Here is a 25,150-nt window from a genome sequence, read left to right as displayed (position 1 = left end):
TGAAATGTATACTAATGAAGTTTACAAATGACAAGCGAAAAATAAAAAAATATTGCGTCGTTCGCCCTCCCTATCGGAAAAAAGTTGAAGCGCACCTATTGAAAAACGCTATATAATCTCAGAGGAGACAAATTAATGACAACAAAATTTGTGTATTTTATAGAATGTCAATTCTTACTCACATTATTCAACTGAAGACTGATTACCTGGTGCGTGCGCTCCTCTGCTTATATACATGTTTTTAATAACTATCGTAATTGTTAGATGTGGCTATTTATAATATATATATATATATTATGGCTAGAAGCAGGCTATGGCTATTTATAATATATTTATATATATATATATTATAAATAAGTATTATAAGTATGTAAAGAAACTGAAATGATTTAAAAAAATTCTCTATTATAAGAAAAGTTTCTTGTTAAAATGATTTCAAAGTCAAGAACGCATTATTAAAGAATAATAATAAAAGAAAATGTTTGTCGAAATTAATTAATTTCCAAACCGAGTTCATACAAGATAAAAACACTTGAAAAATCAAAGGAAAAAAAATTAATAATTGAAAACGAAACTCACGAAGGAAAAAGTCAAACTAGCGATTTCAAATAAAAATAATTTAACTCAATTCAAAATATAACACCAGAAATAAAAATAAGGAGCTACCTTAGTAACGTAGTAACAGACCAGTACAGTTCCATGTTGAAATACACTGTTTAGTCGGTCTATATAAACTCAAATAGTGATCTCATAGACGGTGGGATGCACTGGAGTTGAGTTGATTTTCATCCCGCCAGTTAAATAATAGTTAATAAAGAAGTTCTAAAAAAGTTAAAAAAAAATTTCTACAGAATGCATTGCTATGAATTTAAAATTTGATCTTCGACTTTCGATAACACAGTCCTGCGAGGGTGAGTTTCTAGAATGGCTGTACTTGTTTCTTGTAGTTTTTTATGCGCTGAAAACGAATCTGACCTTCAAAATGCTCCATCACGTCAGGATTTTTGGTAAATGAAGCCTAAAAGGTCAAAAAATGGCCATTTTAGCCATTTTTGATAATTTTTTTTGGGGTAGAAAATTTTTTTTTTTTCAATTTTCGACGAAAAGGTTGCATAGTACAACTCTTTAGCTTTAAAACCCATTTTTTAAAATTATTGTACGATTTTTAAAAAAAAAGTTATGACATTTTGAAATTAACAGTTTCAGTTACGTATACGTTGGGTATAACGTCTATTGGCGTAACTGAAACTGTTAATTTCAAAATGTCATAACTTTTTTTAAAAAATCGTACAATAGTTTTAAAAAATGGGTTTTAAAGCTAAAGAGTTGTACTATGCGACCTTTTCGTCGAATATTGAAAAAAAAAAAATTTCTATCCCAAAAAAAACTATCAAAAATGGCTAAAATGGCCATTTTTTGACCTTTTAGGCTTCATTTACCAAAAATCCTGACGCGATGGAGCATTTTGAAGGTCAGATTCGTTTTCAGCGCATAAAAAACTACAAGAAACAAGTACAGCCATTCTAGAAACTGAAAAAAGTTAAATTTCGCAGGCCTGTGTAATCAGTGAAGACCGAAAATAAAAAATAAAAAAATAAAAAAAAATAAAACTCATAATGATGACCAAAAATAAATTGTTAGCTGATATGGAACACGTCAAAAAAAGGTTAAAAATGAACAAACATAAATTGGACGAAAAAACAAAATCGCTAGAAATTAATATTACCGGAACATTTAAAATAACAAAGTAAAAAATAATTAGTAACGAATTAAAATTTAATAATCATATTGAATATACAGTGGTGGTTACGAAGGTAGCACTTTATTCCAAGTCGACATTATTTCTATAGTTTTCTTCTTAGCAAACTATATGATTGCCTACATTTTTTGGGCAAGTTGTTTACTAAGTATAAACAAGTACAACTATAATCTGTGTCTATTAGTAAGCATGACTAAAAAGTTAAAAATTTTACGAAAATGTGTAGTTATTTAAATTTCGTACAAAGTTTGAATCTTTGAATAATTGAGTTGTATTGTGAAATATATTTTTATAAAAGAATTAAAAATAAGTAAATATATAAATATGTACAATAAAACATTGTATTATAAGTATGTCATGCTCCTAATTTCAAACCAATATTTCTCGTTTTCTCAGTAAAGTCATTGTTCGTCTTGCTTTCATGACTTCGTTTACTGGGTGAGTCGTCATATAGACCCCAGGTTTTGTATCTAATTAATTAATGCCACATTTCTTCCACCCAATGTTTACTTTTTCTTACATACGTATGACCGTAAAGAATCCACATCTGGCTTCATTAGCACATTATATGTAGTATAATATAATTCCTTTTCTTTTTTCACATGAACAATTTTACGAACTTAGGTGTGCATTTAAAAAAAAATCATTTTTACCATCTCAATGAGCAGCTCAATTTCGTGTTTAAAACACATTGTATACACCGTCTTGGCTTGGCCACATTAACCACCTGAATTCCGTAGCGGTCAATAATTTAATTCGCATTTTTATTTCTTCATATTGTTGACTCTAACATTTCACTTCACGCCATAGCTTCGCATAATCTTGGCTCTCCCTTTTCTCAATATCAGCTATCAACTTAATTTTTTCACTTCAATTATGACCGCTTGACATGCTTTTGTATTATTTGTATTGCATCAGTGCGTTCGTTGAATTTCTTTACTGATTCCAGGAGATCATTGGCACTTTTTTAGACTCGTGAATAACATCTTTACACTATGTCTACTTTCTAACCAAAATGTGTGTGCAAACCAAAAAAAATGCTTAAAAGTTTCTGTAAAACTTTTTGTGCGTAATAAGAATTATGATACTTAGTTTCAAATATGTATAATACGTTCACATAAAAGTAGGATCGACTTTTTCGTGATTAACTCCCAATCCGTAATTAAAAAGCGAGATTTACCATACAAAATTTCTCTCCCAAAATTTGAGATTATAAAATAATCTCAGATAATAACCATACTTTTTGATACAACTCTGTGTTTCCTGTGTAATAGATTATTATTTTTACGAGTGTAAAGAAAAACGGGAATGTAAAAACTAAATAAAATGAATGCCGGCAAGGAAAACAGGTTTGTAGACATAACTCTAATACAATTCTTGTTAAATATTATTAAATGTGCATTCATATAACAGAAAATCAGCGTGTATCAATAAACGTGTGTCCTCTTATTATTTATTATAAAATGTAATATCGGATTTCGAATGCGTATGCCTGCCATAATTTTTTGGAACTTCAGTAAACGTCGTTTACGGATTTCCTCCAACTGTTTATCCTTAGCAGCCAATTGTGCAATTAAATTAGCCTTTCCTTCCTTGTTTTTTCTTCATATCGTTATAGTAATTAAACAAACCAAAAATACCGAAATATTCCACCAATATAATTTCTATGAAGAAAAAGCTTTCACAACAGTATTGACATCTGATTGTCAATGTTGCAGTTAATCTGCCATATGTGAACGAGTATATTAATTTTAGGGACTTATTGGTAATTAATTCATATGTGAACGTACTTTTATTTTCATTTAACAGTTTCAAACATTTTTTGTGTGAATTGTAAAAGAAATAAATGAATTCGCAATAGAAACAATACGAAAATCTTATTGAATTTATAAGTTCATATATATTGTATGTCGTACCGACAAATTCTATAAATCGACATCGTCTTTCATAGCGTTTCTCGGATTACCGCGATTCAATGGCCTACACATTTTTTACCTATTTTTTTTTTTAAATTATGATGGAGCCTGATATATAACAATTTATAATAATAAATGTATCCGTATATATTTTTACAGATTGGAACGTTCTATGGTACGTGTCACAATTTATCAAAGCAATATATTAGAGCGAATCAATTCTCCATTGCAAGTTTTCAAATTTGAGGATAATAGCAACATACTGAATAGTTACGTTTTTAACGCAAACGACGCAATGGCAACTGTGACAACAATACCAAACTATAATAGGCAGCAAAGGTACTCATAACTATTAAACAAAAAATAATCAAACACTTAATTTCGGCCATTTTTATTTGCTTTTTAGTACTGATTCTGGTTGGGATAACCCTTTTAGACCTGGCGGTGATTTGTCCAGAGAAGCGGATGAAATAGTCAATATGATAAGAGGTATTTGGTATCAAGTAGAAACAAAAACATTTTTTTTTAATATACATATGCAATTTAGAGTCTTGCCATAAATTCTGTGACACATTTTACAATGCAAACGACAAGAACAAATTCGCTGAATTTTTATTTTTGTCGACTCATGAATTATAATTAGTCTTAACATGAATCTGGTCGATACACTAGTTTCCGTGGACATGATTTTCTGATTTCCAAGGGGATTTCTGCGAATTCTTTTTCAAACGGCTTTTATGGCTGCATTGGTTCGAATCACGCGAGGATAGCCACTTCTTTTTCCATCTGTTACTTCAGACGTTTGGGGAAAACGATTGATCGTGCGGTAAAAAAACATACTCGGATTATTAAGTTGCGGCGTAAAAAAAAATGGCTTTAAAGCTGATAGCGGCTTTGTATCCAGTAAATGACGATATCTGGGTCGCTCCAAAGGATATTGCGCATTCTCTCACTGTAGGTACGTACGAATATTTACTAAAGTAGGTAGTGACCAGAAGATGGGCTTGCTTCATTTCTAGTCGTGGTATGGTAAAAACCCTTACTGGTGCGATCTTAGTTTTAAATGCGATCGGGGCGATACGAAGCCGCCCGTCCGGGGTTTCACTTCGCATGTGAATCACAGCAGCGTAAGCTTTGCTGCTTGCGTCGCAAAAACCATGTAGCGTTACGTGCTAGTACCTTGCATTCCAAGCCAACGTGTGGCACGAATCCGACCTTTTTAGACTAATCCTTTACGAAATGTTACCAATCGGATTTTATAACCGTGCGACTTTGGTGAGCACAACACGTATAATAAACGTTACCTGGTCTCAGTTTACTCGCACCTTATAGGGTGGTTCGTCACTTATTAAGTCCCACTGTGGTCCATAGACCTTAGTGTGGCACACACTCCAATCCATGTCTGGGGCAGATATCGCGAAGGCATTAAGAGCCTTCAAAACTTCTGCGCTATTGGAATTCCACTTATATACCACGAATTTGCTTTTCATCTAAACATACACGTCGCGACATCGAATCACTGCTTCATATGCATCGTCTACTCTATCCAAGTAGTTATCTAGTACCGCTGCTGCCCGGCTAGCGTTAGTAATTGTTTCGTAATAATCAATCGCGCACTGCTGCAATGCACGAACAGCATTATATAATAGATTACAAGCCATTCCAAAAGTCACTGTGCTCAGTTTTCTAGGTACGAAGGGAATCGTCAAGATACTCCCTCCAGAGATCTCCACTGCAAATTGCCGAAACCAGTGTAAAATGTCAACTAGGTTGTCGTGGAGTTGAGAACCGGCAAAGTGTGTATCGTTCAGGGATATCCGTTGCTAGATTTGACTGAGAAGTTGAACACTACGCGAAACTTCGCCTGCACCTCACAGCATCTAAAATTCTACTAAAATTTAGTTTATTAACCATTGATTCAGTTATAATACTAACCTAATATTCAATATCACACAGTGCTCGGAAATGATGTTTATTGTCATGGTGGTCAATTATCCGTACTTTGGTTGTAGCGAACAATACGATGTGATCAGCATGGATGAGGAATGACTGCACTTTGTCGGTTAGTCATTGACTTCAAAGTTTGATTGCATTGGCTGGAGTTATCATTTTCGTTGAAGCGGTTGGTGACAGTTCTGCCGATGAAGTAAGAGCAAAGCAAGAGTAAGAGAAATTGTTGTTCCCTTATTTCCATCGCGGCAAAGTAGACCCGTGCCCTGATTGCAAGCATTTAAAGTATAGACCTAACCGTTTTACTGTCACCCAACGGTCAAGTACTGCTAAATTGCGGAAATGTTGATATTTGTTTAATTAATGCGTTTGCTGACAAGACGAGCAAGTTAATATTATTGGTGGGCCCAGATGAACCTTCGCTAGACGTTGGGGAGTTCGACGAGGCGTTGCTGCAACATACGAGCATTGGCTCTGATCGGAATATTATTCTAAAATCACCAGTAAGTCCTCATGCTTTGTAATGTCGGTCTCATGCCAAAATCGTTTTTGGCAGCATCCGGCAAGTTTGGCAGTACAAGCGGGACAATGATATCATCTCACTCATGAACTGGCACGCAACATCTCGTATGTGTCAGCTGGATTGCAAGGCAAGTCCAATATGCGCTGTATGTGAATTTGCAAAAGTAACATAGCGTTATCACAACGGTGCTTAAGCTTTGACCATACTTCTTCATAACTGCCTAGTCCGCCGATCATGGGAATCCTTTAGTCCTTTACATATTGGCGCAACTTACCAAGTTGCATGTTTATGCATAAGCCCCTCTTCTATGTCCTTGAATACCAGTCGATTTGAAAGTTGACCATCAAATTCTGGTATTCAAATGGGTTCTAAATCGGCTTCAAATCTCATGTGCATTGATTTGTAGAAACTATGTACCTCGTGTAACATGCTCGGTTATCAGGTGAGGACGCTTTCGGTCTAGGCGAAGACAAACTTTTGTGAACAAATCTTCCGTCTCCGCGAACAGCTCATCATTCACTTCTACCTCCGTAGGTAACAATGTGGAGCTTGGACGATGACAGTATCCGATGAGGCGCCCCTTGGAGTGTTAGAGAGAGATTTTGCGGAAGATTTTTGGATCTTTGGACGTTGGTGACGGCGAGTATGGTAGGCGATGTTACGATGAGTTATATGAGCTTTACGACGACATAGACTTAGCGCAGCGAATAAAAATTCAACGGTTCTGTTGGTTAGATTATGTCGTCCGAATGGATGCAAACGCTCCGACTCTGAGAGTATTCGATGCGGTAACAGCTAGTAGTGGCAGAGGAAGAGGAAGACTTCCTCTGCGTTGGAAAGATCAAGTGAAAAAGGGCTTGGCTTCATTTGGTGTGTCGAACTAGCGCCGTTAGTACGAGAAAAATCGACTGGCGCGATATGTTAAACTCGGTTCAAATCATTTAAGTGAGTTTCGTCCCAATTAAGAAGAAGAAGGTAACGAGGTGGCAACAAGGCTGTAATGGTGTTCTACCAAGCCATCCCAATATTGCTAGTATAGTCCACTTCCACTAAGTCAAGTGAAAAATCTGGCGCCTGCATTGTACCAAAAACCCGCGCGATTCGTTCCACACAGGAGGCACCAAATTGAGAGATCACCTGATTTCAAAACGCTCTTTTATGAAACATGGCGGCATAAGAAATTATTCAAATTCATAGAAAATCGTATCAAAAACTCTAAAAAGTGACGTTAAACTTCCGATATTTCGCAATAAAAAGCGTTATTATGGCTAAGAAATATATTAAAAATATTTGTTATTGTAAATTTTTCAAGTTAAACATATCATTTGCAAGTTTAATGTTACCATAAAAATTTTAATTTGGCATAGCAACCGCGTCAATACGCTCCAACAAAGAGACCAAGCATTCACACCATCACACACTTGACTGCTTGCCAAACTCATACCGAGAGTGCCTGTCAAAAAATAGGAAGATGAATAGAGTTTTTCCTTGTATTTTTGTACAATGCCTATTCTACACCAAAATGTGTAGCGGAAGTTCAAAATCACGCGTTATATTATAAAAAAATAAATAAATTTAAATGCGGAAACTCGTGTCGGACTTTAAACTTGCGTGCAAACTAAACTATTGTTTTTTTCGTGCTCTTCTCTCACGAATAATGTGAAACTAAAATCGGCAAAAAATTACACGTGTGTGGCGAAATAAGCTTCAACCGATTGTTTCGATTTGTTTCCCATCTGTGGCCTGCTTATAATATACGCACAAAACACACGAATAATCACCAACACCAGCAATAATCGCAATCGCCGTAAGTGTGATCAGATGATAAAAAAAGTAAAACTAAATAGAACTGAGTGAATTATTAACTATATTAATTAAAAAAAATTATATTTTACATATGTAATTATAAACATAGATTTTCATTAAAAAAGGCTAGAAAAATGTCAGGTAGAAAGAACTATAATATGCTTCATTTATTTGGAGACCTTTTCACCAATTCGCTATCACAAGAATAAAACGGGTACAAAAGATGTTTCTTAAATATCTTTAAAATTTTCTGTCCCAAATTCTTCACGTAGCTCTCGCTTGTTTGTTATTAATTTGGTTAAAATCGTCTGGGTGCAGAAGGTCGATTCTATCGCTCTATTTTGTGTTCAATGTAATTCAAGAAGAAATTGATAGTGCGTTTCTTTTGCAGCCCATTAACTTTCTTATTTTCGGGCGAGAACGAAACAAATTTCGAGTCCAATGCACTTATTGCCTGGACTCTGCGCGCATTTAATGAGATCTCGAATTCCACATCGTTAGATTTTACAATAAAAATTGATACTTTCTGTGTGGTGAAATACTTTTACTCCAAGTTTTGGTGATTTTGCTGTCAATAACAGCGGCTTTTGTCACCTTTTCCCTCTGATGCTTTTTGTTTTTTTGAGAACTCTTCGCCAAATTCTAGCCTTGCCTTTAAGGGGTTATACGCAGTTATGAAGCAAATAAAAGACGGGTTGTCAAGGATTTATCCTGAAGAAACTTCAGAATATTTTAATTTGAAAATTTTTGGCGGTTATAAAAGCATCCTTCAAGAACGTAACAAAATTTTTTATTTATGAAAATGTTGATTATAGAGCGCGCTGCAGGCGATTTCTGGAACCTCCTTTAAAAAAAGACGATTTACGGTGTACATCGTAACTCAGGATTGGATTATCTGAAATCAAAAAACCAAACAAATTTTGTTAATATATTAGATTATCTAGTAATTAATCGTTCGGCTAATCAAAATAGTGAATTTTCACAAAATGACAGCTTTTAAAAGAAATGATTTCGATTTTTACGTTAAAATTTGGCCGTAAATTGATTATAAAATGGAAAATAAGTATCAGATTTACAAAAGGACCGATTAATTACTAGAAAATGTATCTTTAAAGATTGAGTTAAAACGGTTGACCGATCAAACAAGCCGTTTTCGAGATATCGTGTACACCGACTTGAAAAATGCCGTTTTGAAAAAAACACGTTTAAAGTTTCAATACCTACCTTAAAACGTGCCGAGGCATCTCTACATATTTATGTATAACTCCGAAAGTATTGCTTAGATCTACTTCAAATTTCGTGCGTATACTTTTGAATATATGTACATTACAAAAATGCAATAAAAAAATCGATTTTTTTGAAAGTCATAACTGCGTATAACCCCTTAAAGCTGCTCTATGTTTATCTACCAAGCATAGTTCTACTGCACACAAAGTAATGAAAACCACGCCAAGTGCAGCTTCTGCTCTGACTCAGCAACCTGTTTTGCTTCGGCTGTTGTTTCTCAGTCTCCTTCATCTGGTAGACATCTCACATCAATTGCTGGGACAACGGATCCAAATTCAGCTCATGCATGTACACTGCTGCGTATTTGAAACCCCTACAGGAAATGGTTACCCGAAACGTTCGAATGAGCTATCGTCAACCCATTGTCGTTGGCTCTAATAGTAACAACGAATTATCCTCTTTCCGGTAGTTTCTTCGTTTACACATCACAGCTGATATTTTGGCTTACGTTTGAAGACACGAAGAAATTAATGATCTGGTTGAGTTAGGTCCATTTTAGCGAAAAATAACTGCTTTTAAATATGCAGAGAGCTTCTTTCGAGCAACCCATGAAGTATGCAATCACTTGCACCTGATGTGATACACATACGATGTTTGTGTAAAGTGTTCTATATTTCATAACAATTTGCGGAAACGGAAAAACTGAGTATGCAGATATTTTTTTTTAATTTTGTTTTATTTAATTTCTCAACATAAAATACAAAAAAGTGTCCACTCATTTCATTGTAAGGCAAAACAAAAACACATGCAGTTAAAAAAGAGGAACTATGTATTTATTTCTACATTCAAAAATTTTAATATTGTATATTTAGTACTTTCTTGGGTATCTTTATTATTAATTACAGCTTGACGTTTACGTGGTATGGAGTTAACCATTTTTTTGTGTGTTCTGATAAAAGCGAATGTCATCTTCAATTTGTAATTTTCTAGTGCTTTGAACCAAACTTCCTTGCAGAAGTTTTAAATAAACATATTTGTTCACTGCTTCTTCGAAAAAGAAGGTCGAATTTCCAACTCCATTTGAAGACATACATGCCCAAAAAATAACGTTGCTACCGTCATATTTTATGGTAGATGGCAAATGTTGTGGTTTCAGCTCCGTATTGGCCTCGTGCCATATAAAAGGTCTGTCACCTGGTTCAAATAAGTTTATTTTTACTTCGTCTGCAAAAAGTACGGTCCTCCAAAATGCTGGGGTATCATTTAAGCTGCGATTTGAATTTTCTGCATGTTTTTTGTTTATTTTTTTGCAAAAAAAATCGTATCAACATAAAAGGCCTTATTAGTCTTGAATCAACCTGGTTTTTTGGACAATACCAAAAGAATCTCTCCCATGCAGAGATTACGCTCATGATTGAAAAATTTTCTCATATAAAATATCGACTTTTGACTACTTTGTACGGCTCGTGAACAATTGTCTACCTTTCGATCAATCACCTTTTTCATATTCCAACAAAAATGGCTTGTTGCATGTGCATTTGGGATCACGGTAGGCAAGGAAAAAGTAATAAAACATACTATTATTTAAGAGTGCTTCTATTCATTTACATATTTATCCTTCACCGAGCAAAAATTAGCTTAAGCAAGCGCGGAAGTAGCGAATTGAAAGCGGCATCTGTTACCTTCCGCAGAGATGGCGGCAATAAGAAGTCTGTGATACGGTGTTTTCATCCATTCTGAAAGCTGTATCCGCCTATAACCAAATCTAGTCTCTGTAAAGTGAATTTTCATATTAACGGAGTTTTCGTCATACAACCCGTTAGCACATCGTATCCCATCCAGTCCACAGACACATTGTTTAAGTCCAGGGCTCGCATATCGCTTTTAAGTGGGATTTTGGATACATGTTGTTATTAGTTTGGATAATTAAACGGAAAATATTAGTTTTTAGACATTAACTGAAAATTATCTATGCACTGTAAAAAAAAGCTTAGCGAGTATTTATGAGTATCCTGCAGCGTTGTTAAAATCATTCTTCTTTCCAGGTGGAAAACCTATAACACCAACAGAGGAGGAGGACTTTTTAAGGAATGGAAATCCAAAATTTGAAGATAATTGCAGCAGTTCTATAAAAGATGCCGATGTTAATCAATTAAATGTAAGTTTGTATAATTACTTTTCTGTTTTGATTTTGTTTGTGAAAAATTCGGTGTGAGCAAAATGGATACAAATTTAGCTTTAGAACGAAGCTTATTAGTTTATAATAGATATATTGAACTTTCTTGGTTAATACAATCGAGCTTTGAGTTCGCCTGGCTTTGTTCAGAAAGTTCGCCTGGCTTTGTTCAGAAGGATAACTTGCTAATTCTTCAAAGTTTATTGTTGTTTAAAGTTGTGGTCCAATCAATCACGTTTCATTTGTTATAGAATCGACAATCTTTGTTTTTGAAGGTCAAATAGAACTGGGTTCACCCGCTGCCTTCGGATCTCCTCCATTCGCTCTTCTCATATGTGACTTTACTTTCCGCACTCCATCCCAGTCTCTTTCTTTTGGGTTTTTTTGTTTTGTAATGATACTCATTTTCCATATTTATGTCTTATAAATTCCCGAGTGATAGCTTTATAGAAAAAATTTGACTTTTTTAGCACCCCTAAACTAGTTGTCTGTTTTAAACAGAATTTCGAAAAATTTAATATTTATCATCTCCAAAAACTGAAAAAAATGTGTACTTCTTGGAAGGATGAAGGATACAACTTGGTTAATGTTTTTGTTAAGTTCTACGATGGCATAGCACTCACCCTAGACAAAATTTTCTTCTAATAGAGTGTCTGATGAAGCTAATTTATTGAATTGTGTCATGAAAAAACGAGTTTATAATCATATTGCACTAGCCAAGGTTTTATTCATGTAGGCATATGTTGCAAACTCGTAACATAGATTTAAAATAAGCGGCTAACTTAGCCAATTTTCTTTTGAAAGAACTAACCCATGGTCATATGTTTGGTCATATTATACACAGGTGATCTGGTACTTTTCCATTACAATTAAGTATGTGTGTTGGTATGTAAGCATGGAGATCTGAATGCGAAATAGAATTGTACATATATATTGTATTTAACGATAGTTCCTGCATAAATATGTACCCACTGTTTTCCGCAAATTTCCAAATATGTAAAAATGTTTGTGTACTTATGCATCGCTATCCATACTTACAAATATGTTATGTACAATGTACAGGGTTTGATTGAACAGTAATGAGCCTTCCCGCGCGGAGCGTCTGCCAAGCGATCAACCGAATCGGCTGGTGGGGGAAAATTATCGTTGGACCTTCCCCTTCCACCAGAAACCGGTCCCAGTTCGCTGGTAACAGCGGTGCAGTCAACATCGCTTCGCGCGTGAAAGCTGTTTTAAAAGTGTGTTAGGATTATGCAGTGGCGAAAATGCAGCGACCGTTGGAGTAACGTTACTCGATCAAATTTTGCGTAAAGCTAAACAAAACGAGTATCGAAACCATTGGGCTACTCAAGGAGGCTTACGGGGACAAATCTCTGTCCAGTGCCCAGGTAAAACGGCGGCACAAGTCGTTAAGGAAGGCCGGGAGGGCCTCGTCAACAATTGGACCCTTCATCCCGACAATGTGCCGGCACAACCTGCCTAAGCGATCCAAAAAACTGTGACAGCCGAATTGAACGCGATTTCGGTGGATGAGTTTAAAAAATGTTTCCTGCAGTGGAAGGACCGCTACCAGCGGTGTATTGACGCTCAAGGGTCCTATTTTGAAAAATATTAGTTGTATAAGCCAAAAGGTTTAATAAAACTGCTTGAAAAAAATAAGGCTAATTACTTTTCAATCAAACCCTGTATTTACCGTAGGATATACATAAATTGAGAATTCGTAATCAAATAAAGGAACAGAATATTTTTGGAGTTCAACGAATTATAGCGTTTTTGTCAGCATTGTCGCTAGACAAACATACTAGTTTGACTGCAAACCATCTAAGAAACAATTTTGGAAGATAAATAAATGAAAAAAGCCAGACTTACGATTTCTGAAACACTAATATAGAGACATACTTCCAGGCTTTTGAACTTTTTTCCTGATAATACCTCGATTTTTAACTATTTGTAATTTTGAGGAGTTCAGATGGAATTTAGTACTGGATGAATTTTATTATGGCAGTCCAGAAATAGCTGTTGTGCCAGAAACAGTCGATGTTGTGCGTCGCGAGTCAGAGGCATCCTTGGGCATTAGTGGGGCCAGAATACATTCACTATTGCAAGAATATTTGGCCGTCAAGAAGGTTTGTGCTCATTTGATACCGCATAATTTGACAATAGCTTAAAAAAAATCATATGGATTGGTATAAATTAATGTTAAAGAAATTCAGCTACGGTGGTTCAAAGCACGTCTATGACATCGTAACACGTAACGAATCGCGCAGTCGAAAGCAAAATATTAATCGACAGTATGGGTGCCGCTTAGTCCCACAAAAGTGGTTCGCGGACGAAACATCTACGAGTAAAAGCAAATGGTTCCCTGGTACGGAAAATCTCGCCTTTAAACAGCTTATTTTGGAGGTATCCACTTCTAAGTGGTAAAAGTGCTTTGAAAATTGGTTCAAGCGATTGCAGAAATATATCGACTTCTAAGAAGAATATTTGAAAAGCAACAAAATCCATTTTCATTATTATTTCACTGTGTTTTTATTATTGGGCGTAAAATGTATGGTGGAAAGGACAAGGTGAAATAAAGAAACGAGGTTATACATATAGCTTCTATTGTAGTAGCGCCGAAAGTCAAGGTTATAAAGGCGTTGGTTTTTGTGTTGATAAAAAAGCCCGGAAGAGTGTGATGGCTTTTGAGCTGGTGGATGAACGTATTTTATAGATGAATTTTACGACTAAATGTCACACATTTGCAATAAAATAAGCAGATATGACATCAAACTAATCTGCAGTGACTTCAACGCGAAAATTGGAAAGGAAGTTGCATAATACAGGAAGTTGCATGAAAGCATTCGTTACACGAATATTGCAATGATAATGTTCTGCGTTTATGCAACTTTGCCGAACTTCAATTACTATTTATAACACAAACGAGTGCACAAACAAACTTGGAAAGTCCCAGGTTACAATGGTGCTAATCAAATTGATCACATAGTAATAGATAAAAGGCACATGTAAGATCTTATCATTGTGCAAATTGTGACTCCGATCACTATATGGCTGTAGCGTGCGTGCGTCAAAGAATAATATCACGAATCATAAAAAACGAATTTAAAAAGAAACACTGGATCGTGGAAGTCATAGCGAATGAGTCTACAAGAAAAAAGCATCAAGAAAAGGTTGAGCGTAAACTAGATGATATGAAAGAAATTTTAATAGAAGCAGATATAACATCAAAATGTCAAAGTCTTAAAGAAGCTGTTGGAGCTAGAAGCGTTTTTCTAGCTCTGAATATTTGAAACTATTACAATTTATTTCTATTAATTTTAATTTATAAAATTAAATCTTTACAATTAATTAATATATAACGATCATCTGCGTTGAACGGTCAATCGAGGAATGAATTGTGTCTAAGCACTAATAACAGTAGGTAGGCGATGACGAAGAATGGTGGGTGACGAAGACGAAAAACAAAACGGTGATGCATGGTGGTGGGAATTTTCGCTACGAGTGGTGGCGTGATGTTTGTCGTGCCGAAATTACATTTTTTATGCACGCACTTTTGTATTGGCTCCTGATTAGCAGGACATCTAATCGAACGACGAAACTGACCTACCGCTAAGTATAATGAACTCAGTGCACTGCTATGGTTCTGTGTCTGCACCGCTAATGTGTTGCGTTATCCCAGTGGTAATCTCTCTGTTGCGTTATCCCAGTAAGGATTTCTGTGTTTCAACAGAAGCCATTCTTAGCGCTGCAAATAAAACCATTGACCAAAAAGCTGTTATTACCAACGAATGGTATGACGCAGAATGTAGGTAGCTCAATAAAGCAAAGAATGGAGCAAGAAAAGCCTGCCTCGAAAACAGTATTCGAAGAAACCTACAAAAATTTAAAGTAAGAAGAATCCAAAAAAATTGTAAAAAGAAGAAAAAAGATTATATGAAAAGGGATCTTGAAATAATAGAGCATAATTTTCACAACAAACAAACAAATCTATATACCGCAGGATAAAGAAACACACGAGCCAATTCATGCCGAGATTGATGGCTTGCCAGAACAAGAACCAAATTGGTTATTTAGTGAGTGATAGAAATGAAGAGCAAAATAACCGGAAAGAACATTTTAATGAGCTCTTAAATAATAACGAAGATGAAGCGTCTATTGGTACTGTATACACAGTAGAAAATACGCTGGAAGACCCCGATCTTTTAATGTTTTTTTGTTTAGTCAGAAGGTGTAAATCAAAATGTCAGAAATATCATCATCAAAGGTGCCGTCACGCCAATGGTATGTGGGGCATGCTCCCACTAACACTATAACACTCCTCCTCCTCGGCTGATTTCCACTCTGGGACCGCGTTAACATATCTTCAAGGTGGAGCGGCGTTTATGTTATTAGACATAAACGGTTCATGCGTCCAGGTTCCGCTCCTGTAGTCGTATGGAGACCTTACGCCATCGATAGTACTCACTGCTTCCACTGTCTTTTCAGACCACTGTGGAGGAAGTGAAACATCGGAAAATGTGTAATAGCCCGATACTCACAAACTATTGTTTTGTCTTCTGTTTGGTACCGTTGTGAGTGTTTGACTCAAGCGTCTGTACCTGGCGTCGGTTTGTCTAAAACAGTTGACCTCCATTGTCCACCTGCTAGCAAAGGTACAAAAACTTACTAATAGACGAATAGACTATATATAAACTATATTATTTATAAGGTTGTTTTATTTTTGGTTTTCTTCCTTTTTTCCTCAAAACTGTCGAACTATGACTTACACCCCGATCTTAATGACACGAAAAGATCAATAGAGAAGCTGAAAAACCACAAGTCAGCTGGTGAAGACTGTATAAATGTAGAGCTCATCAAATATGGCGGAGAAGAATTGATAGGACAGATATGTACATGAAATAATACTTAAAATTTGGAGAACAGAAAACATGCATGAAAAATGGTATACAAGCCAACTGTATGAGAAATTAAATGTGTATGTAGAAGAGATTGTGGGAGATTATCAATGCGACAACAGATCAATGCTTTATCATGTCGCAGATATTCGAAAAATGTTATGTCATGTTATTAATCTACACTGTTTCTTTATAGACTTTAAGCAAGCGTTTGATAAACTCAACAGAAAATATATCGACCATCACCTAAAAGTACTGGGTATACCACCACAAAAATACATGAATTTGATCAATATGAATCTTATAAACTCAAACGCTAAAGTAATAATGAATGGCGAAATATTTGACGAATTCGAAATGAAATCCTGCGTGAGGCAAGGTGACTCACTATCAACGCTTTTATTCAATTTAACACTGTATTCAGCAATAAACGAAATAGCTCAAGGTGGCACAATATTTTATAAATCGACACAAATATGCGTATACGTTGACGACATTGTGATTATTGCTAGAAGGAGGCTCTTCAGGAGGTTTTCATGTGCTTAGTGCAAGCTCCATGGGCGGGCCTCAATATAAATGAAGAAAAGACGAAGTACATGACACGATCCTTTCATGATAGTCGCATCAGAATCGGAAGTTATGTTTTTGAGTATATGCAAGAGTTTGAATACTTAGGCGTAGTACTTAGCATAAATAAGGATATGTTCTTATCTATACAAGACCGTATTCAGGCAGTTAACAGAGCATATTTTGGCCATATCAAACTTATGAAGTCTACATTGATATCAAAGGAACAAAAACTACAGATGTACAAAACTATAATAATATAAAACTATAACTATAATATACATATAAAGTCTTCATTGATATCAAAGGAACAAAACTACATATGTCCAAACTATAATAAGACCGGCTGTGAAGCATGGGTCCTTAAAGTTAATGACGTGAATTTACTGATGCGATTTGAAAGAAAAATTCTTAGAAGAATATTCGGCCCTATACGATTAGAAGACGGTACTTGTACATACTGCATACGGTATAACCACGAGCTCAGTGTTGATGATGTTAAATGTAAAAGGCAACTCTCGCATACATACAATCTATCTAATAGAAGCGTGACCACCCTAACTTAGAATTTATTTGACCAATTCGATTCTAACAAACTGCATTGTATGGGCTTATACGATATACATATATATACTTATATATATATTCAATAAAATGTATAGTCACCAACATAACCTTCTTTGAGTTATACTTTGTATTAATTTATATAATTTGTACCCAAAAAGTTACATTCTGCTAATAATGGGGATTAGTATTTGGACCATTTACCTCTAGCACTTTGTAGTGCGATGATTCACACCCTTCTGAAGGGCATCCCACCATTTTACAATACCATAGTAGAGAATTGGCCTGACCACTGCTGTGTAGAGCCAATGTATCATTCTGGGTTCCAATCCCCATTTCTTCCCAATAAGCCTTCCGCATTAGTACATTGCGGTCATAGCTTTGCGTGCTCTGTCTGCGACTGTGAGCCCCCAATTTAGCTTTCTATCTAGTACAAGTTCTACATATTTTGCCTTTCTGTTACTCTAAGTGGTTTTCTCCTAGGAATATTTGTTGAAGAGCAGGTGTTTTGTGTTTCCTACTAAAAAGTATCAGATCCGTTTTTTCCGGATTTACTTCTAGTCCTCGACTTTGGCACCAAAGTGATAATCTGTTGAGAGATCTTTGTTGGAGGTCACATAATGTTGGAAGGTGTTTCACCGAGATTGCTATTACAATATCATTGGCATATGATATTATTTTACCTCCCATTTTTTCAAATTCTTGTAGAAGATTATTGACAGTTAGGTTCCATAGAAGTGATCGGAAATTTTTTAATAGATGTGCCACCCAAATTTGCGCTTATCGTGCGCCCAGTTAGCATTCGTTCTATAAACGAGACTAGTGCATTGCTTACTCCCATTTCCGTTAGCGAAGTAGTAATTGCTTCCGGAGATATAATATTGAAGGCACCCTCGATGTCTAGAAAGGCAGTATATTCTTTGTAGTGAAGTGATTTCTCGCCTGTGTGAACTAGCTCATGGAGCGCAGTTTCCACTGATTTGCCTTTGCTGTATGCATGTTGGGAAGGTGATTGTTTGTCGCTAATCCTTCCTTTGATATGCACATTTAGTTAGCAATGAAATACTGTACATTAAGTACCTATTATCTGAGAAGAAGTTGTCTGTAGACACTCTCCAGTCCTTTAAAATTTGCGCCCCTCGTTCATAGACACACGTGATGTCTAGAACTTCACTTCTCGTAGTTGTTGCAAAAGTAGGGGTATCACCTATGTTACTAATATAGAGATTGTTGCACATACTGAATTCAAAGATGTACTCACCACGTGCGTTTGTGTCTGAACTGCCCCAGACATGATGATGTGCATTAGCATCTGCTCCCAGTATGAATGGGGCGTCACACCTCGATGTCTTATGAACTGCGTCTCCTATGAGTTGTGATGGAGGAGGTTGCTCCGCGTCGTGTGCCATATAAGAGGAGGCAAGTCATATCATCCTTCCGCATGACTCCACCGATGTGATGACGTTATCCGCATCGCTAAATTGTATTAGTAAATATACATTAACACATTTCTTTACTAGTATGCACGACCTGGGTTTACCTTTGTCAGTGACATAAACCAATTTGTATTCTCTACTGCTCAAACCGCAAACCCGATCTTTTACGACCCATGGTTCTTGGATGAGTACGATATCCTCTTCTCTTTGCGAGATGGAGGATGAGCGCGGCTGAGGCCGCCAATTGTACAATGTGAAGATTGATTTGTACAATGTTGTAACCGGAACGACCCGGTCTTATATCCGGCCAAGGACTGTCACTTCAGCAGCATTCCTCGTATATGCACGGGTAATGTTTATGCTGCTACAACATTTGTACAATCCTCACCATCGCTTTTGCTCGTTATTGAAGGCCAACCAACCACGGTTTGGTCTGCGTTCTCTTCATCGGATGTAGGGGGGAGAGTTCGCCTACCATGCCGGAGCTCGAAATCACCTCATCGTTGTCTGTCACAACCTCGTTCGCTTCCGCAGATGAAGCCATGGTTTCTGCGGAGGTGCTTTTGCTAGCTACATCCTGTCTGTAGACATGGAGAGTCAGCGCTTGGAAGCCATAGTTGATCTTCCATTTCCTGTTGGCAAGTGGGTCCAAAGATTCCTCATCTTGCCGTCCACTTCACCATTATTTGCTACCTTCCAGTCGCTGGTAGATAGTTCGGGGTTGCCTAGCTTTATCAGGTCCAGGACATCCTCTGGATCAGAATGAAAGTCTGGTATCTAGGCTCTAGATCTTGGCCGGTTAGGGATGTCTTCTCGGGGGACCACATCAAGGCGGCCAAGGTTCCCCTATGCGATTAATAGCTAGGGTGTATAGGTCCACGGAACGTTGATCAGCGCACCCTATTAGTTTGACGCGGGATTGAAACCATCTCGCATCCGAGCAACTGGGTGGAGGTCCTGGATTTCCTTTCAGGATGTCCCTGTACACCTCCCATTTATTAAGTCCCAGTTTGCTTGACAGATCGCACCATCATGGGAACTGGGATCAATCACCGCTCGTATTTGGCTTCCTTTCGCTACTTCCGAGAAAGACCTCTTCATCGTGACATGAGTTATTTGAGTGGCGGATACTTTAGTTCGTTTGGCTTCAGTCGATGTCCCTTCACTCGATCGCTTGCGCTTGCCTTGTGCGGAGTCTATTTTGGCCTTCTCCCGGTGTTCGGTAATGAAGGTTTCAGCTCACGCCTTCAAGTCCGACTGTTCCTCCGTCAGATCCCTTTCTCTAATGTCCTTCAGTCTCTCCAGGATTCTGAAGGCCGATCGCCAGGTACGATAGTACCTTTCTGACGCACTTATATCCTTCCGGGGGTGGGTACTACCCGGGGCAGTGATAGTGCCAGAAGGGCAGATATCAGAAGCCATTGACTTAGCCATGTGGTCCGATGCTGCCGACATTGGTGGAGGTGTTTCTCCTTTCGGAGCTCCCGTGCCACCTGGGGTGACGGGGACAGCAAGGTCTGCTTATTTTCTGACAGGGCAGCTCTTGCTTGTTGCGAGGGGGGGTCTACTGCTGGCACCAGACGTAGATGGTATGTCATCCTCAACTTGTCTTATGACAGGGTTGGGATTGTTGCAAGTAAGAGGTCTCGCTGCCGTAGAGGCAGTCCCTGAAGGTTCGGATCGGGAGTTAGGCCCTGGCTTGGCCACAGACTTTACTTCGCCTACGTTAGTGGCCTTTTTCATTGAAAGACCTGACCTTCCTGAGGGATTTGGTCTTGATTTTGGGTTGCCTTGGTTGTCCGAGGCTAGGTTTTTTTTTATACATATTTCGTTTCATAATCGTCCGCACTGCTCAATATGGCGAGCGTGGCGGAATAGAATTTTTTTAGGGGGGAAAGGGAAACGTCGACCATGGCAGTCCCCTCTACCATGGCAAGGTCATTTTACCTCCTGAGGTGATCCAGTTTCAGAAGGGCGCCGTTAAAATACAGCCGGATACTCCTAGCTGCAAACCATCCATTGGGCACGGTGACGCGTAACACCCTGAATTAGGGGTGTACAGGAGAGGAGATGATAGCATACCAGGTTAAGGAATAACAGTGGGATGGTCGTCGGTACGGTAATCTCCGCATGGTGATTGACTGGCCTCCACCGATCTCCGGATGGTTGGCTTGCCAATACCCATGTGGAGCTTCCCTTTTAGTTCATGGTGGGTTAACCCTCATGATATGGAGGCTAAACCGAATACCACTCTCTGCAATACCACTTCATATTAAGCGTTGCCAGGTGTATTTAATAATTAAAAACAAATATATATACATAAATGAATACATAAATAAAAAAATAAATAAACACGTAAAAAAATAACGTCGACCGCCACCAATAAAGATAACAGACGTGGTCAACTATCAGAAATTATATAATGATATTAAAAATCAAGTGAAAAATGATTTTTCTATCAAACTTCAAAACAATAATGCTTACAAGCTCAATCTAACTAACAGCTTGGATTATCGGAAAATAAAGTCGTTTTTAACTACGGAAAATACGCTATGGGCCTTCATATGAAAATAAACAAACTAAAGAAATTAAAGTTACATTAAAGAACCTACATCATAAATGTTAGCCAGTATCTATAATATCCGTTCTTAAAGAACAGGGGCTTGAAATAACCAATCCCATAAATAAACTAAAGTCGAAAACCAAAGAGTCAATAAATATGTTTATAAACCCTTTAAATATGATGAGGATATTAGAACAATTTACGAAATTACCAAAGGCCTTTGTTCGATGATCCAAAAACTACTGTTGCAAGCAACCTTGATTTGTAAAATGTGCAGGGAAATATATTACTGTTAGTTGCACGAAACCAGATACACAAATGCCCGAATGCTGTAATTGTGCAAAGGAACACTCGGCAAACTACAGACGACGCTTAATAGCAAAGGAGCTACAAAGGATAGGAAACAGTAAGACAGTAGTAAAAATAGCTCAAACTAATTCCGTTTCACATGCAAATGCTTTGCTCAATACACTGAATTCAAAAATAGACGCAGTTCTGAAGTTAAGCCAGCACAACTAAAAACATATCCATATATTGCAAGAGAAAATATACCCAAATTTAAGACACAACGAAAACAACAGTAGCGATACACTTTCCTAAATTCTTTTACTTTTAAACCATGCAAGAAACTTTTTATAAATCTCTGGAAAGACATCTAGATCGACTCGAAAAGATCGCAAATAAAAAATTACAAGAATGGAGAAATCATTTCGAATAATGTCGAATGAGTAAATTAATTACAACTAGTTCTCCAAATAGAAAAAATAGATGTGTGTCTTATATCAGAAACCCACTTAATAACCCGCGCAAAGATTAAAAATTACATCACCTATATAAATCACCCATAAATCACAGGACATACGAGTAATATCAAATCAGAGCAGTATAAACAACTACTTCAAAACCATATGTCCACCGGCAAGCCTTCTTATTGGCCAACAGATCAAAATAAAACTCCACATTTAATTGATTTCTTCATTGTAAGAAAAATTTGCAAAATACAAGTATATGAAATTCAGAACATTCACGCGTATATTTGATACTAAATAAAGGAATTGAAATTAAACAACAAGCTCCTACTCTGACCAACAAATTTACTGATTGGGAACTGAACCAAAATGTTGAATAACACATAAAAATACACTAATGTCATATAATGAAGTTGATGAAGAAGTAATTCATCTTTCAATCACTATATAAAGGATCTAACATCGGAAAAAAAATATCTAAAAAGACCAACTATTCAAAACCCTCCAATTAAAAAACTCAATGGCTTGTGGGCTATGGGCGATACTAGGAAAACGGAAGTCTTTGATGATCATTTAGAAAAAAACATTTAAGTCACAAGAAGCACATTATGCACCACTGCTTACAGATATTCATCACCAGTTGGGATTTAGAGCAAAAGACTAACAATTGAACAAGTGCATATGATCACAAACGTGATAGAAGAAGCAATGGAAAAGAAGAAAGTGTGCTCTTCCATACTTATAGATGTTTTTCCAGGCCCTTCTACTCCATAAACTTAAAATATTGCTTCCAAGGGAGTTTTCGGACATATTTGCTTCGTATCTAATTAAATAACAGATATTTCAAGTGCGGTAGCTCTTATTCCAGGCTAAAGTCAATTAAAGCCGGGGCTCTACAAGAAAGCGTCCTTGACCCTATACTTTATGTAATTTTAATATCTGACCTACCGGTCTCTAAGACTACCGCTACAGCTACCTTTGCTGATGATACGTACAATTTATGAACCGGAGGCGATGAGGCACAGTCCACTCAGTCAGCCCTGGCGTCAATGCAGCCAAATCAGTAGGATCGTCTTTAAGTGCAGCAAACCATCTGGAATTTAGACACTATTCGATCGGCTTAAGCATTTTTTAAAATTCTTCAAAAGTGTTGCAGTATTCATTGTGCGTTTAAGCCCACCTTAGTTTGGAGTTTTTGGGAGAACAAAATGCCAGGAAATACCAGGGTACCTGTGAGGGTTAGCAGGTCTTCAATTTCTTCTTTCATAAGCGCGTCGGTACCAACAAATGTGTAGTACCTATGGGTATCTGAGCAGCTACAAAACGTTACAATACAAGAATAAGTGATTGATGTCGCTTACCAATTGAAGATGAATGATAGACGAAAAATGCAACGCGTTCCCACGACAGTCGATTCTACAAACTGGATTTATATCCGGTCAAGGACTGTCACTCCCTCCGCATTCTCCGTAAATGTATGGATAATATTTATGCTGCACAACAATAGCACAACGTAACCTTTACAGCTCTTTTGCTCCACCCTTTGTTTGCTCGTATATTGAATAGTCCAGCCGGTGACGCCGGTATGTATAAACGAGAACGGTTTATTGCCAAAGCGTTACCATCAGTTAACTATGTCGACAGCGTTTGACACAGCTGCGTATTAAGCGTTTCACTGCAAGAAGAATCCAGTAGTATATTTATAGAAAACTCATTAGTTTTATTTATGTGTTCACTTAATATATTTATGTAAAATAAGCTTAGCATTTGCAACAGGGTTGTAAACGTTTATAAGCGCTGCAATACAATACTGCTGTTTTTATTACACGCCTCGAACAAGTCCAAAGTTTTCACATTTACCGAATTGTAATGTACTCGTTGCTAGGTCGGAATACCCCTATTCATTTCATTTCTGTATTATTTAACATTTTATTAATACAATAAGATCATGGTTATGTTTTTTCCTTATAGATATCGCAAAATCAGTCGGCACTAAACGGTATGAAATCCACCAGTGTGCAATCTGCTGTAATGACAAAAGCTCCAGTGTCCACGGAGAGCAATGGATCCTCTGTGGCTCAAGTTTCAAAAAAAGTAGTACCTGGTCCAGCTTCTGCTAGTCATATTATGATTGACGAGAAGAAAAATTCAAACAAAGGGTGCTGCTTAATACAATAAAAACACGCTTTCGGTTTATTCCGTCAATACCGGCTTTATAAATATTGCACTTGTTGGATATATATTTAACGTATTTCAGGAAAGCTTAAGTTGACGTCATGAGAGCCATGTTTTTTAAATTACACATCACAAGTTGTACGAGTTTATCATTATTGTAAAAGTATTTATGTAACCAAACTTTTATTAATATGAAGATTTAATATACACAAATTAAAAATCGATTGTAGTTATGTAAATGTCTGATATTATGTTAAGTTATTTATCACAAATAAATAATAAAGCACCTAACTCTTGTTTCAAATACATTGTCGTCAATCCCACTGGTGAATTTTATGCACATACTTCGATCCTACTATACGTGGTTCCTTTCTATAAAAATACAATACTATTTATTCTATTTTGTATCCTTAAGTAACAAAAGCAAAAGAAAATAACAAGATTTTTCACTCCATTGTTTACATAACGGTAAGTAACTGCAGCACCATATACACACTTCGCCTGAAGTAGAAACAGGTTGACCTAAAATGCCAATAAAAACTGAAAGCGGCGTTTTGTTGTCCATTAATAGTACATTAAAAATCCGCTTGAATTAAGTTCCTAGCTGATCCTTTTTTCGAGATAAGTGGATTTTAGCATTTTCGAAAATTTTTTCATAATTAAGCGATAATGTATCTTGGCGGTGCTATTATTTAAGCGAGCAAGTGTATGTGTTTGTGTGTGTGTCCATATACATACGTGATAAAGCACTAAACTCGCTATTTCGATTAATCAAATAAAATTAGTTTAAAAAATCACGGCTATGCAGCGCATTGTATACCGGGCACTCCGGCAACAGAAAATA

At 36.8% G+C, this 25,150-nt stretch overlaps 1 protein-coding gene across 5 annotated transcripts in view; it reads left to right on the top strand.

Moving 5' to 3' along the window:
- Nucleotides 1-24,610, top strand: part of LOC128858558 (uncharacterized) — a 43,194-nt gene extending 18,584 nt beyond the window's left edge. For 4 of the 5 annotated variants that reach the window (XM_054094945.1, XM_054094942.1, XM_054094944.1 and 1 more), the window contains exons 2-5: nucleotides 3,835-4,014; nucleotides 4,082-4,164; nucleotides 11,227-11,339; nucleotides 24,103-24,610. In XM_054094945.1, the coding sequence (XP_053950920.1) occupies nucleotides 3,848-4,014; nucleotides 4,082-4,164; nucleotides 11,227-11,339; nucleotides 24,103-24,309 (570 nt within the window). In that variant the 5' untranslated portion in view covers nucleotides 3,835-3,847 and the 3' untranslated portion in view covers nucleotides 24,310-24,610. Of the gene's footprint in view, nucleotides 1-3,070; nucleotides 3,109-3,834; nucleotides 4,015-4,081; nucleotides 4,165-11,226; nucleotides 11,340-24,102 lie in introns of those variants that run through there. The other variant, XM_054094941.1, reaches the window with a different exon arrangement.
- Nucleotides 24,611-25,150: the final 540 nt, after the last annotated feature.

Source organism: Anastrepha ludens, chromosome 3, assembly GCF_028408465.1.
Source record: "Anastrepha ludens isolate Willacy chromosome 3, idAnaLude1.1, whole genome shotgun sequence".
Taxonomy (NCBI): Eukaryota; Metazoa; Arthropoda; class Insecta; order Diptera; family Tephritidae; genus Anastrepha; species Anastrepha ludens.
This window is presented reverse-complemented; position numbering and strand designations above follow the sequence as displayed.